The sequence below is a fragment of the Cladosporium halotolerans genome (assembly GCF_011745625.1).
Source record: "Cladosporium halotolerans strain TM138-S3 chromosome Unknown Sca3, whole genome shotgun sequence".
Lineage (NCBI taxonomy): Eukaryota > Fungi > Ascomycota > Dothideomycetes > Cladosporiales > Cladosporiaceae > Cladosporium > Cladosporium halotolerans.
The window spans coordinates 441,555-454,637 of NW_027191454.1; the positions used below are offsets into that span (position 1 = coordinate 441,555).

General features: G+C 57.6%; 4 protein-coding genes across 4 annotated transcripts; 2 read left to right on the forward strand and 2 right to left on the reverse strand.

Moving 5' to 3' along the window:
• The first annotated feature begins 39 nt into the window (after positions 1-39).
• WHR41_01135 (uncharacterized protein) lies at positions 40-2,153 on the forward strand. Its single transcript, XM_069369741.1, has 3 exons — positions 40-916; positions 974-1,341; positions 1,394-2,153. Exons 1-3 carry the CDS (start codon positions 511-513, stop codon positions 1,493-1,495), a joined length of 876 nt encoding a protein of 291 aa, XP_069233290.1. The 5' UTR covers positions 40-510; the 3' UTR covers positions 1,496-2,153.
• A 338-nt stretch (positions 2,154-2,491) lies between these two features.
• WHR41_01136 (uncharacterized protein) lies at positions 2,492-5,143 on the reverse strand (the record flags this gene model as incomplete). The annotated part of the gene is made up of 1 exon (XM_069369742.1): positions 2,492-5,143. The coding sequence occupies one exon, from the start codon at positions 5,141-5,143 to the stop codon at positions 2,492-2,494; it is 2,652 nt and encodes an 883-aa protein (XP_069233293.1).
• A 1,062-nt stretch (positions 5,144-6,205) lies between these two features.
• On the forward strand, positions 6,206-8,149 carry WHR41_01137 (uncharacterized protein; the record flags this gene model as incomplete). The annotated part of the gene is made up of 1 exon (XM_069369743.1): positions 6,206-8,149. One exon carries the CDS (start codon positions 6,206-6,208, stop codon positions 8,147-8,149), a length of 1,944 nt encoding a protein of 647 aa, XP_069233292.1.
• A 537-nt stretch (positions 8,150-8,686) lies between these two features.
• WHR41_01138 (uncharacterized protein) lies at positions 8,687-11,095 on the reverse strand (the record flags this gene model as incomplete). Its single annotated transcript, XM_069369744.1, has 2 exons — positions 8,687-9,435; positions 9,496-11,095. The coding sequence occupies 2 exons, from the start codon at positions 11,093-11,095 to the stop codon at positions 9,125-9,127; spliced, it is 1,911 nt and encodes a 636-aa protein (XP_069233299.1). The 3' UTR covers positions 8,687-9,124.
• Positions 11,096-13,083: the final 1,988 nt, after the last annotated feature.

A 13,083-nucleotide genomic window follows, 5' to 3' on the forward strand; every position in this document is an offset into this window, starting at 1 on the left:
ACGACGGCGCGGCCGTGCCCCTCCTCCACCCACCAGCGTCACGCAGGCCGTGTGTGCCAGCGCCAGTGCCGTGCCACTCCCAATCCCAGCTTACGTCCCGTCGAGACCTCGCGCCTGCTCGACCACACGTGCCCTGGCCAGCAACACCGCCCTCGACCTCACTTCCCTCGCCGCCCGCGCAGCCTCGTCAGGTGACCGTGCCGCCGCCTCGCTCGCTTGTACCACCACCCACCGCCCACTCCTTACGCCTCACCACCACACGCCCGGCGCCCGCTGGCTTACTCGCCCACCGCGCCGCGTCCCACCCCGCGCACCACTGGCACGCACGCATCCACAACACCCACCCACGCCCACACACCGCGCTCGCCCACCGCCTGCCTTGCGCTCCTCTGCCCGACCAGCTGGGCCGCGCCCAGCACCGGCTGCTGCCATTGACACACCTGCGCAGAAGGTGCACCCGTCCGGTCTCACGCCTCCTCCGCCGCCGAGCCCGTCGGCAACTGGCCCGCCATGGATCCTCCTCCCTCCGAGCCCCAACAGGTGCCTCCCGGCAGCAGCGGCAGCAACATCGACGACGCCAGCATGCACACAATCACCGCCTCGTCGATGCAGCAGAACCCCAACCCTAGCTACGACCAGCGCCCGCAGACCTCCTACTCGGACACGGGCTTCAGCCGAGCCTACTCACAGTCCGCCGACAACACTCCCGACCGAGAACAGAGCGGGAACGGCCTGAGCAGACCGCCCAGCGCGAGCGCGCAAGGGAGTCAGTATGGAGACAACCGGGCTCAGGCGCAGAAGAATTCCAGTGTCGTAATCAAGGTCGGCATGGTGGGAGACGCGCAGATTGGCAAGACGAGCTTGATGGTGAAATACGTCGAGGGCAGCTGGGACGAGGATTACATTCAGACACTAGGTAAGGACCACGTTATTGACGTGCAGCAATGTGTACACCGCTGACATCACAACGCAGGCGTCAACTTCATGGAGAAGACAATCTCCATCCGAAACACCGAGATCACGTTCTCGATTTGGGATCTCGGCGGTCAGCGCGAGTTTGTCAACATGCTTCCTTTGGTCTGCAACGACGCCGTCGCCATTCTTTTCATGTTCGACCTCACGCGCAAGTCCACCCTCAACTCGATCAAAGAGTGGTACCGCCAAGGTCGCGGCTTCAATAAGACCGCCATCCCTTTCTTGGTTGGCACCAAATACGACCACTTCGTCAACTTCCCACGAGAGGAGCAAGAAGAGATCTCGCTCCAAGCGAAGCGCTTCGCTAAGGCGATGAAGGCAAGCTTGATCTTCAGCTCGACCAGTCACAGTATCAACGTGCAGAAGGTAAGAATCTTAGTAGCTTGCGTCTCGAGACAAGCTTGCTAACCTCATGCAGATCTTCAAGATCGTCCTCTCAAAAGCCTTCGACCTGCGCTGCACCATTCCGGAAATCGAGCACGTGGGCGAACCCCTCCTCCTCTACCAGTCCGTCGGTTAGATCAACAAGGCGCGCCACACCGTCCCAAAGCGTCCTGTCCCGACGACGCAGCACGTTTGGGAATACGCGAAACATGTCCGCTACGAACAACCGATCGATATTTTTTGATAAAACAGAGGGCTCGCGGGAAGAAGAACAACAAGAAGAAGAAGAAGCAAAAACATTCAGAAAAGAAAGAACAAGACGAGCCCACAGGCGCATTTCCCCAAAAACGGGAAGGGAGTTTCATTTTTTCTATTGACCACCAACCAAACCAAACTGGACTGTACTCTTAACCTACCATCCACGCATCGCGGCGCTCGGTCTTTTTCGGCTTTAAGGCGATCAAATCGGCGCGGTATCCTTGAAGGATCCGCGGGAGTCGGGAGGGAGCGTGGGAAAGCGGGCTGCATAACCCTGCCTAGTTGTTTTTTTCGTTTCCTTGCGTCGCTTTTCTTTATCTTGCGTCCCGAAGTACTGGTACTTTCGGACAGCCTAACCCGTCCGCCAGAGCAGAGAGAGAAGAGGACACCGCCACTTTGGGCCGGGGGAAAGGGGAAAAACACTTTCTTAATAGCAGTCTGCCGCTTTGATTCGAACTCTTCTTCCTTCTTCTCTTCCTTTTTTCTCTTGTGTACAACCGAAGTAATGGGAGGGAAATGCCATTCCAATTCGTGCGTTCTTGCTGTATTTCCGCGGGCTCACTAGTGATGTTCTTTGCGCGATGTCGACGGCAACGGGGTCTAGAAGGTTACTGAACAGATACTCTGAGCTAAGGCAGGCTCATGCAGGTACGAGGGTAAGGCGCCCGGTATCTCGATCTGATGAGATATGCAGGGCCCATGAGGCCGCCTAAAGCGGCCATCCTTCGCAGAGCCGCGGCCACCATGAGCTTGGGAACCGAACGGCGCATGAAATCCCCACGAAAGCATGAGCGGGATCCGACAGAGGAAAACAAAGTGTGCATATTCCTACATTAAGGCTAATCTCTACACAAAAACACACAGCGACCATTGCCTACAAAGGCGGCAGCCCCTCGCGACAATTCGGGCACTGCAGCCGATACTTCATCCAGCCCTCCAAGCAGCTCGTGTGGAAGATGTGCCGGCACGGCGTGACCATGTAGAGCCTGCGCGCGAGCACAAAGCCCGCCGCGGCAGACGCCGCTGCGTCGGCGCCCTCGCCCGCCTCGACGACCGGTACCTCCAGGTCCTGCATGCAGATCGCGCAGTCGAACGTGCGCTTGCCCCTGTCCTTCGCCTCCTTGTGCTGCAGAGAGCCGCGGCGTGCAGGCCCGTCGGGGCCAGAGACGGAGGCGCGGCGGGAGGAAGGGGGTGAGTGCACGCTGGTGGCGGTTGAGGCGCCGAGAGGGAGGGTGGCGCCTTCTTCGTCGTAGCGGAGGACGGGGTGGTAGTCGTAGGCGGGCGGGACCCATTTTTCGGAGACGAACCAGCGGGGGCCGAGGAGGTCTTGGGAGGCGAGGACGACGACTTGGAGCCAGATCCAGATGGTGAGGAGGGCGAGGCTGGGGTAGTCGGCGCTTGCGAAGAGGATGTTGTGCGGGTAGGCGAAGAAGTAGGCTAGGGGGATGAGGCGGAGTGCGGATTGGCCGAGGACGAAGTCCCATTCGAGGGCGCGGCGGCAGTTGCGTTTGACGTTGCGGACGATTTGGGGCATCCAGAATGAGAGGTACATGAAGGCGATGAGAGTGAAGAATCCTCGCTGGATTATGGAGGGCCAGCCGAGGGCGTTGATTGAGATGAAGACGACGCCGAAGAGCATAAGGAAGAAGCGTGCGTAGTGGTAGCCGAAAGATGGCACTCGCGAGTTCGTGATTGCTTCTACCAGCGCGGCGTGCTGCTCTTCAGTCAGAGGCTGGAGTGGCTGAATGGTTTGGAGGCCAGCTTGGTCAGATGGCATGTAGAACAATGGCGCATCGGCGGCGTTACTTTGAGGAGCCGTCGCGGGGAGAGGAAGTGTGCCTTCTTGGGTGTTGGGCTGCTGCTGAGTCTGGGGAGTATTCGATGCAGGCTGCGATGGTTGTGTAGCAGCATCCGACTCGGTACGTGGAGCCGAGTCGTTACCTTCAGCTGAATTCGCCGCCGCATCTGCCGCAGCCTGAGCGGCAGCAGCTTGCCGTCGCTCTCTAGACTCCCGTATTTCAGCGAGCACCCTGTCTCTGCGCCTCAGCTCCTCCTCCACCTCAACCCGCTCTCTCTGTCTCAACTCGGGTGCCTGCACATTCCAGATTTGCATGAGGAACTGCATGCCAAAGAACAGCATACCGGTGAACCCCATGAACGCGACTGCCATGAGGTCCATGGAAAGCCCGTCTGTGACAGCTCCAAGTGTTGCGGTCGCCAAAGTCGCGAAGCCGTCACCAATCGCCATTCCGAAGATTGTATAAAAGCTGATCCGGCTCCTCGTTGATGGCGTACTAGACTCGGCCATTTGCTTTTTGATCAAGGCTAGCTGCAATCCCAAAGCAACCATGTACACCAACAAGTGATTGCGGCCTTGTCCGGCCAGCACCTGCGCCTTGGGTCCAGAAAGGTGATTCGCAACTTTTGGAGAGAACGCAGGCGGTCCTTGCGATTGAAGCACATATCCGCAATCCGGTGAGAATGCTGTCATTTCGAAGCGCATCTCGGGGACTTCTGGAAGAACAGAGCCAGTGGGGAACCTGAGCTCCCTTTCAAGAAAGGTAAGAAAGCTAGACGAATATGGCGTTCCAGAGAATTTTGGTTCTAGCTGCTGAAGCCAAACAACCAGCTCGCATCGTGGAGCTCCCATTGAGTCATCAACAGCACCTTCGACGGTCGTTGACCACGGGTTGTGAGCAATGATGTCGCGGTCGATCTGATGCTCTATCACCCTCGATATTGACTCGTTGAGCACGGTTTGCGAGAGGTTGAAAGTGTAGTCTGTCGGAGTGAAATGAGGAAGTGCAAATATGCCGGCAAATTTCGGGCTAGTCGTCGTCAGAACGGCGTGTCCTACATCTTGAAAGTAGACGCCGCGAAGCAGCATCTCGTGCTCGTTCCCGTTGGCATCATCTCCAAGCTTCAACTCGATGTTCATCTCAGTAATATTTGCCACACCATGCAAGTCGAGCATTCCACTTGCAGGGCCTTTCTCATTGAATTGAATCTTCACATCGCCCTCGTTGCCGGTGAAGTTCCTTCCGAAATGCCTCTCCCTCTTGGGGCCGCCGAAGGGGTCCTCCCTTGCGTATTGTGTGAGATTGAGGTGAGGCGGTTCGAACCCTGCTTCCAAGCTCGAGCGAGCCCATCGGCCGTGCACGTATCCTGTGACATTGCTGAACAAGGGGTACGGGCGAGGCTCGACATCCTCGCCTCTCAATGCCCTCTGTGTCCAGTCTGATTGATCGATTACATGCGACTTGAGACGTGGCCAGGCGTTCCAAGCATATCCTCTCTCGGGCTCGAAGCCCGTGAGGTTGAGGTCTGGATAATTATCGGCTTCATCAAATCGCGTGTCGATATATGAGGAGTTATTCAGGACCTCGAGCGAATGCTGCTCCTCGGCGATTGCGTCCTTGGGTGTGGTCCTAGTGGCAGGATCGTGACGGACATTCTGCGGCGTAGGCGATAATATGATCCATGTCAGAATAAGCAGCGGGAAGAGAGCTCCCCGCCGGTCAGCCATTCATCCGGGCGCGATTGATAGGCTTCCGCCACTACAATGCGAATTGTATTTGCTCCTCTCCAAACGGCGGTGGCGAAGAGGTATCAGAAGGTATCAGGTCGCCGGGACAGTGTTTTATTGTCGCGACAAGTGCTCGAGAATCCCGGATGAGCCGGATGTCAAACACTACACTTGCAAGCGTTTGAGGATCGATGGAGTGAGGTGCCTAGGCGACGGGAACGTCATTACTAGATTGGGACTACCGAGCGCTAGTGGCTTAGCGTGATCCTGCTACATGCAAGAACTACTTGACGGTGTACCTTGGTGTCTATATGAGCGGCACAGAGAGGGGCTCGAGTGAAGAGAGGCGAACGTGCACTTTGTCTGGGTGCGTACATAGATATGCCTTGCTTCACTGACTCTGAAGCTCGCAGGAGTGAGGACAGGAGGACTCGGCGCGTGTCACGTGGCAGTCCTCCTGGCGGCCTCAATCGCCTTATCCTGCCCTTATCGCTGGCATACGCGGGGGTGGGGCCTCAGGCGACTGAGCTCCCTCGTGTGATGCGCCCCATCTGCTTGCCTACCTGACCTGCCAGCTGCTTGCGCACCCATAAGGTGCCGTCGCAGCTGACGTTCCGATAGCGCCCAACTCCTCCTCCGCGTCCGCATCCGCTGGTGGCTGCTCTCTCAATCTCTATGACTCCCACTGCGAGCCGCTGCCGCGCACCTCATTGCTCTCCACTCTGCGGCCATTTGCCAGCGTCGTCCGCCGCCCGTGACCAACGCCAGTGAATACAGGCCTAGGTAAGCTCCTCCTGCGAGCCCCACTTCCTCCAGCGCCATCCAGGCAACCGAGACGGTCACCTCAGGCCGCACTGCCTCGCGCTTCGCCCGACTGCTTCACTGTCGCTGCACTTCCCTTGTCTCGCCCGCAACTGCTTGCCCGCTCCATGTCCTCGCCCGCGAACACAACACCGCCGATCCCACATACCACCAAGTAGACACCCATCGGCTCCCCAGTCCGCCTCGCGCTGACTGGCCGCCTCCCTTGCACTCGCTCCCCCTCACCACATCTCTCGCAAAATGGCAGGTGGAGGCCTCAGAAAGCGTACACTAACCGGGAGATCAACGAGCTCCAGCCCGTCGCCATCGCCTCCTACCCATTCTTCCTACGGTCCTACGCCTAACAACTTCGACTTCCCCACTCTGAACAACGACGGTTCCGTGTCCGACCTTATCGAGACCCGCCCACCACCCGGCCAGCGCACGCCGCCAGCTGCTCTGAGTTCGCTCGCCGTGAAGATGGCGGACGACAATCTTGGCAGCAGTCCCGTCAACGATTTGAACGACGGCCAGTATGACATGGTTGACGATGCCTCCGACAGCAACGAGACCGTCAGCATAGCCTCCACCGACAACGTTGCTTCCGACGACGGCGACGATGTCTTGACTCCCGACGAGTCGAGCAGCATTGTTGATGTCGAAGAGAGTCTGGACATGCTTGACTCCCCCACCGATGCTACGCTGTCGGCAAGCCCAGTGAGCCGCCATCTCCTGATGCTCGAGAGGGAGCACCTAAGAAACCTTCGCCGTGCGCGCCAGGAGCAGATGGCTATCCAGCAAGAGTACGAGGAAGAGAAGGAGAGGACCTTGGATAGCTTCCTCTCTGAGGACCTCGAGACTCCCCGTCAGTCGATGGTCGGCGGCCTCGACCCCTCGTCGTCTGCGATCACTGTCAATGAGGATGCGACTGCTCGTAAAGCCTCAACAGGGAAATTGACCAGCATGCATAATGCCTCTCCTCGCTCTGAGGGCAGCGCTCATGTGGGACGTCAAGGCAGCCCGCTAATCTCAGGCCTCACCTCGACTCGTCTTCAGACACTCCTTGCCTTGACCTTGGTGGCCCTTATTGCGGCCTTGTCCAACTACCGTCCTACCTCCTTCGATAACTCATATCGTCGCGAAGCCCTATCGGATGCTCTTGTCAAGCTCACAGGCTCCAGCAACGCCACGAAGGCCTTCAATCTTGACCATCTACTCCCTACTCCAACGGTCCTCCCCACCACGAACGTTTTTGGTCAGCCCGAGCTAGGTAACCTCGACGTCCACTTCCAAGGCGCACCTCCGAACCGCATCATAGTGTCTCTCCCCAAGAAGGCTTTCAGCCGGGCTCCTCAGCCACTCTCTTTCAATGTTACGAAAGCGCAGAAGGAAATCAACTTCAATCACACCATGCTGATCGACGGTGTCTACGCCTTCACTCTGGACCCGCACGAGGCACACGGCATTGTTACTGTATCCATGCCTTGCATGAAGCCGGATCTCCAAGTCACCGTTTCCCACAACTTCGGCCGCCGCTTGTTCCAGCTTCAAACCTACGACAAAGCGCGCACCGACATCAGCAACACCGTCACCAAGGACATCGCCGTCGCTCGTAACAGAGCTCGCAGCCTGACCGAACTCCTCCAATCCGAGCTCCACGCCAGCATCGCCGCGACCCAAAACGTCACATCGCAGCTCGCCCAGCAAATCAGCCACGAAGCCCAAGCCATGGCCAGTAACGCTGCCTCCGCCCTCAACAAATGGCACTCGGCATCAACAGCAACCATTGCCACCCTCCAGGACGAAATCGCCGCCGTCGAAGAAAAGCTCGCGCGCGCGGAGACGCAGATCGACGACTTCGTCGCCGACCTCGCTGGTAGAGTCAAGCGCTCCGTGATGCAACCGATCACCGTCGCGCAGCAACGCGCGAGCAAGATCAGCGCCAAATACCTCGGCTCCGACGCCGCGCGCGAGAAGGTCTGCAAGCGCCAGGCGCCGTCCAAGGACGGCTCCAGCATCTTCTTCCGCTCCGTGCCGATGAGCAAGAAGCGCCACCTCAAGCGCTTCGGCTTGAGCGGCGAGCTGGTCGAGAAGACAACCTGCGGCAATTGCGATGCGGGCAAGAAGAGCCTGGGCCCGAAGAGGCAGAAGGCTGTCCTTAAGGATCGCGCGGTGCTGGTTAAAGATCCTGAGGAGAAGCGGTAATGGCTTGCTCTCAAGGCCTCAATACCGCCTACGGCGTTTCTTGCTTTCTTTTTCTTGAACTCGGTGCTCCTGGCGTTTCAACTCGAGGCCACGGCTGCGCCGCCGGCCTTTGACTACGGAAGCGTTTTGGGAGACGGTGGGAGCGGCATTGGAATGGCGATCGTCCGAATCAACGGATGGGTTATGATTGGAGTTTGCTCTTTCTGCTTTTTTTGCCTTTGCTGCTGCTGCGCCTCTCTCAACCGGAGGGGCTTGATACCAAACACGACACAAATCGTACGAGACACGTAGATACTTTGCTAGGAATGAACGCGCTATGAAATCAATTCGTGTCTCTTCTCTTTCGCTGTGGAGGTTTGGTCGGTGATGAACCTGGACTGCTTCACTGGATGAAGTAAGATACTCGTGCGAATGTGAAGGCCGTGATACCTTCTATAGCAGCAGGAAAAGTAGCACGCGGATGAATAATGGTTTCCGATAATGGCATCGAGAAAAAAGACAGATCAAAGCACGCGGGCAGGTAAGGAAATGATCGACTTCAGCAAAAAGAGTCCGATTAATTAATTGATAAATACACAAGTCGCCTGCACCAAATCAAGACAGGTACAAAGTCCGCGCTCTGACAAGCGAGTTCACACGTGGGTAGTGTATGCTAGGTTTTGATGCAAAATGTTAGGCCATGAAGCGAGGCGGTTGGCGGCCTCTGGTCGTCATCACCGACCGCGCCTTGACAGCAGGAGAGCCCGTCCGCCTTCGAGTTGCATTACGAGGGACGGACGAGGGTAGAACTCTCGGGCCTGGCGCGGAAGGGCAGAAAGTAATGTTAGGTAGGAAGGCAAGCAGGATGAGCGAAAGCGCATGCGGCGAAAACGCTCAGAAGAGATGATGTGGGTGGGGGTTTAGAGGCCGTGACGCGCGGGAGGAAAAAAACAGCAAAAGCGACAGATAGTCAGACAGACTGGTGAAGCGGGCTCCTCAATGCTCCATGATCTTCCAGCCCTCCTTGGCCCACGAGCGCACAAAGAAGAGCGCGCCGAGCACGACGCCGAAGCCCGACAGGCCCAGCGCGACGTACCAGGCGCAGCGGATGCCGTAGACCGTGTCGGCTTCGGTGCCGCTATGGCTGATGACGTTCGCTTCGACCGTGCCGGCGATGCCGAGGCCGATCGAGATGGAGTAGTTGACCATGGTGTTGACGAGGGAGGCGGCGAGGCCTTGGTGTTCTTTGGGCATGGCGTTGGAGAGGATGACGGTTGCGGCGGGGAAGGACATGTCCATGCCGAAGGCTGGAGAACGGATGTCAGTACGTTTGGCATGCGATCGGAAGAGGGTTAGAGAGTGCTTACGCATAATTAGGATCGAAACGAACATCTGCGCCCAGTACGTCTGGTGAGCAGGTTGGAAGGCAGCGATCAGCTCGCCGACGAAGAACGCCAACATGGAGACCATGATGGTGAAAGACACAGGCGTGTGCGTGAGCATGAAGCCCGTCGCTCCGGCGGCGAGCAGACCGCAGATCATGGCGGGAACAAATTCCGCAGAGATGAGGAGGGGAGTCTGGCTGCGGATCTCCAGCAAGAAGCGCCAGCAGAAATGGATCCAGATACCGAAGGAGCCCCAGCCAATACCGACGAGCGCCATGGTGTACACCACGGGCTTTGTCAGGACGCTGACGGGGATGAGCGGCGAATCCGCGCGGGCTTCGACCCACACGAAAGCAACCATGCACAGGAGGCCGATGATGAGGAGGAAGTAGACGTGTGGCGTGCCCCAGCCGAATAAGGGCGCATTGTTCCACGCCACGTTGATTAGCACGAGGCCGGAAACGCCCACCACGGAGCCCGTCCAGTCCATGCCTGGTCGGTCAGGGCGGCCGCCGAACTGCGCGTCGTGAGCCAGGGCTTTGGGGACAGCAATGACGGCAAATACGGAGAGGCCCCAACAAGCGAACGCGTACGACCAGAAGAGCCAGGGCCACCATGTCAGCTGCGCGAAAATACTTGCGAACAACGCGCCGATGACGAAACCCCAAGGCGCCATTGCGCCGAATAGCGAGAACACGATGTTCTTCTTGATGCCGGGAGGATAAGCACGACCAAGCAGCGCGAGTGCGTTAGGTACGATTAGCGCAGCGCCGATTCCCTGGAAACCACGACATACGTCGAAGAAGATGTGGTTCCCGACATAAGCGCTGAACCCGGCGAAACCCGACCACACTCCCAGGAAGAAGTAGCCGAAGATGAGCATGCGCTTGTGGCCAAGAATGTCGCCCATTCGTCCTGAGATCAGGATGAATGTGCCAACGGTGAGGGAGAATGATGCTGCAAACCATGCTTCCTCACCGGGGTTGTCGACGTCCAAACCCGCTGCTATGATCTTCATTGGGGCGATGGCTTGCCCGAGACCTGCCAAGGCCATCAGCTGCGCGACAACGACGACACCAACGAAGAGGACCTCGTGAAGCGTGCTGACGTTCAGGCCAGCAGGCGGTGGTGATGGAGGAGTTGGTTGGCGAGGCGTGCCTGCAGGTGAAGGTCTGTCGCTCATCCATTCGGGTGCTGAATTTTGCATTGTGCTCTGGTCCATGAGGAAGCTCGTCGATCGTACGCCGCCATGGTTGTAAATAGCAGGTATCTCAGTGTCCCTTTTCGACCGTCCATCCCATAAACTCTCTGCCGCAAGCGAGTCCACCCGCGATTGTAATGAGATGTGTCGTGACTTGTATGTTGAGTTGCGCGCAGAGTTGAGGTCGTCGTAGTCCCGGCTTGGTGGCGGATACTCGTTGTATTTCGATCGATATACTGAGTTTCTGGCCGAGTTCAGGTCGTCGTATTCTCGACTAGGTGGTGCGTAGTCGTTGTTGTGTCGCGTCCCGTACACCGAGTTCCTGGCCGAGTGTTGGCGGTCACCGTATTCCCGCATGGGTGGCGCATCGTGCTGGCCCATGACAGACGATCAAGCCAGGCCCGGAGTCCGTCGTCTGGAGAGAGCTGCGTGTTGGAGAGTTCCAAAGGGTCTTACAGAGGAGAGGGCAAACACCACTGGCAGAAAGTGTTGCACTGGGTACAGTATGGTGTTAGTACTCGTCCTGTTGCGTCTCGGGTCGAGTGAGACTGTCAGCCTCTCGCGGCTAGAAGTGAAACAAAAGCGCTGGAAAGAGGCAGGGCGTTGTCAAGCAAAGTGGCGGCAGTAGTTCTATGGTCTAGAGTGAGACAGCAGGGTGAGACATTCGGGCAAAACCATGCCAACGGCTCTCGCTCTTTCTACTTTGCGACGGATTGGGTGAAGCTATTGGGACTCAAACTCCCCGTGAGCTTGACTGCAATCATCTCTTGGCCGCAGAAGTAAGATTACTGTCTTCTAGATGGCAGAGAGGAGAGCCGTAAGGTGTGGGAGCAATCACGCCGTCGATCCACAGAGCGCCGCCCATTGAATTTAGCAAGAGACGAATCGGCAAGGCCAGCAAGTGACGAAGCGGCGCCATTGGGCCCTTGGCAGCCTGGGAGAGACAGTGTCGCTGTTGGTGTTGTACTGGGAGTTCGCTTGACGTCGAGCCTGGTGGCTTGCATGTGAATCAAGCTCGTCTATAGGAGGCCGGGTGCCGTGACATGCCTAGCCACATGGGATGACGATACATATCCGCGCAATGCCTGACGTGTCGCCGTGCAGAGCCTGCCTGAGAGGTCAAGTCTGGTTATCTGACGTCCTGGCTGGTATCGAGTAGGAGCTCACGGCGTCTGCGTGCCACCCTGTCGTCGCGTTGCCGGAAGTCGCACGCGTTCGCCCGTGCGCTCCAGCACGTGGAGTCTCACAGCTGCGGCAGGGCGACGGTTGTGTCAGCAACTGTGCAGAAGATCCTCATTTCCACTTCCCACCCGCCTGCCTCGAAGTGGAGTCTTCAGGATACATGCGCTTGAGAGGCTTGTGGCCAGATTTGTCCCGTGAACTTGATGTCAGAACAGAATGTGGCTGATCCTCGGCAGCGACAGGCCGATGGACGAATATTTTGTGCCGATAATCGAGACAAAAAGCTTCCCGCCTCTTCAGTGCGATCGAAGAGAGAAAGCTTCGCGTCTACGTACTGTGCAACCGCGTCCTGCGCGACGCGCCAAGCCTTAACTTCTCGTGTGGTATACGCAGTTCGGTCGCAATCCCCGTCAGCGTTAGGCCATTTCGGAGTATCTCAAGTGTGACTTCCTAAGAAGGCAATAGACAAAACTCTATAGGGTCTGATCAGGAATCCTCCTACCGCCAATAGCTGCCCATCCGTTCTTCAACTCTGCGCGGCCCCCACGCTTGGCCCTGCTCATAAAGCGACCCCGACAACGCCATTGGCGGACGCAGGTCGTCATTCCGGGACCCCCGAGAAGGTACCACATGAGAAGGTAGTAGATTTGAAGGCGAAGAAATAAGCAAGGCATCGGCCAAGCGCGTGATGCATGCGAGTAGCTCGCGCGGTGCTCTGTAGCACCACCGGGGGAAAGGTAGCTTTTCGTATGTCTAATGACTTGGGCAAAGGAGATTCCCTGTTATTCTCCAACTCTCGGAATGTATCTCCGGTACCGCGCAATGCCCACGAGACGCAGTGCCAGACCAAGAGGGAGAGAGATTGTCCCTGGCATACACATTAAACTTACGTGCAGTGGAGGCTCCAGTCGCACCGCGGTATTGTGGCGTTGAATTTCAATGCATAGCAGACGCCAAAGGCTTGATTTCCATGCACATCTGCCGACATTCGCTCGAGCGAGTCGGCAGATGATGATGGGGGCGCGAAACTCTGCTGTGGACAGAATGTAGACGCCCACGACGTGTTCAGCCCCAGAAACACCTGGACAGGATCTTTCCATAGCTTAGGACATGGGGTACACGGACACGCGCCTGCTGCAGCACATACGTCTCACGTTGTCATGAAGGTACCGCATGCTACAACATGT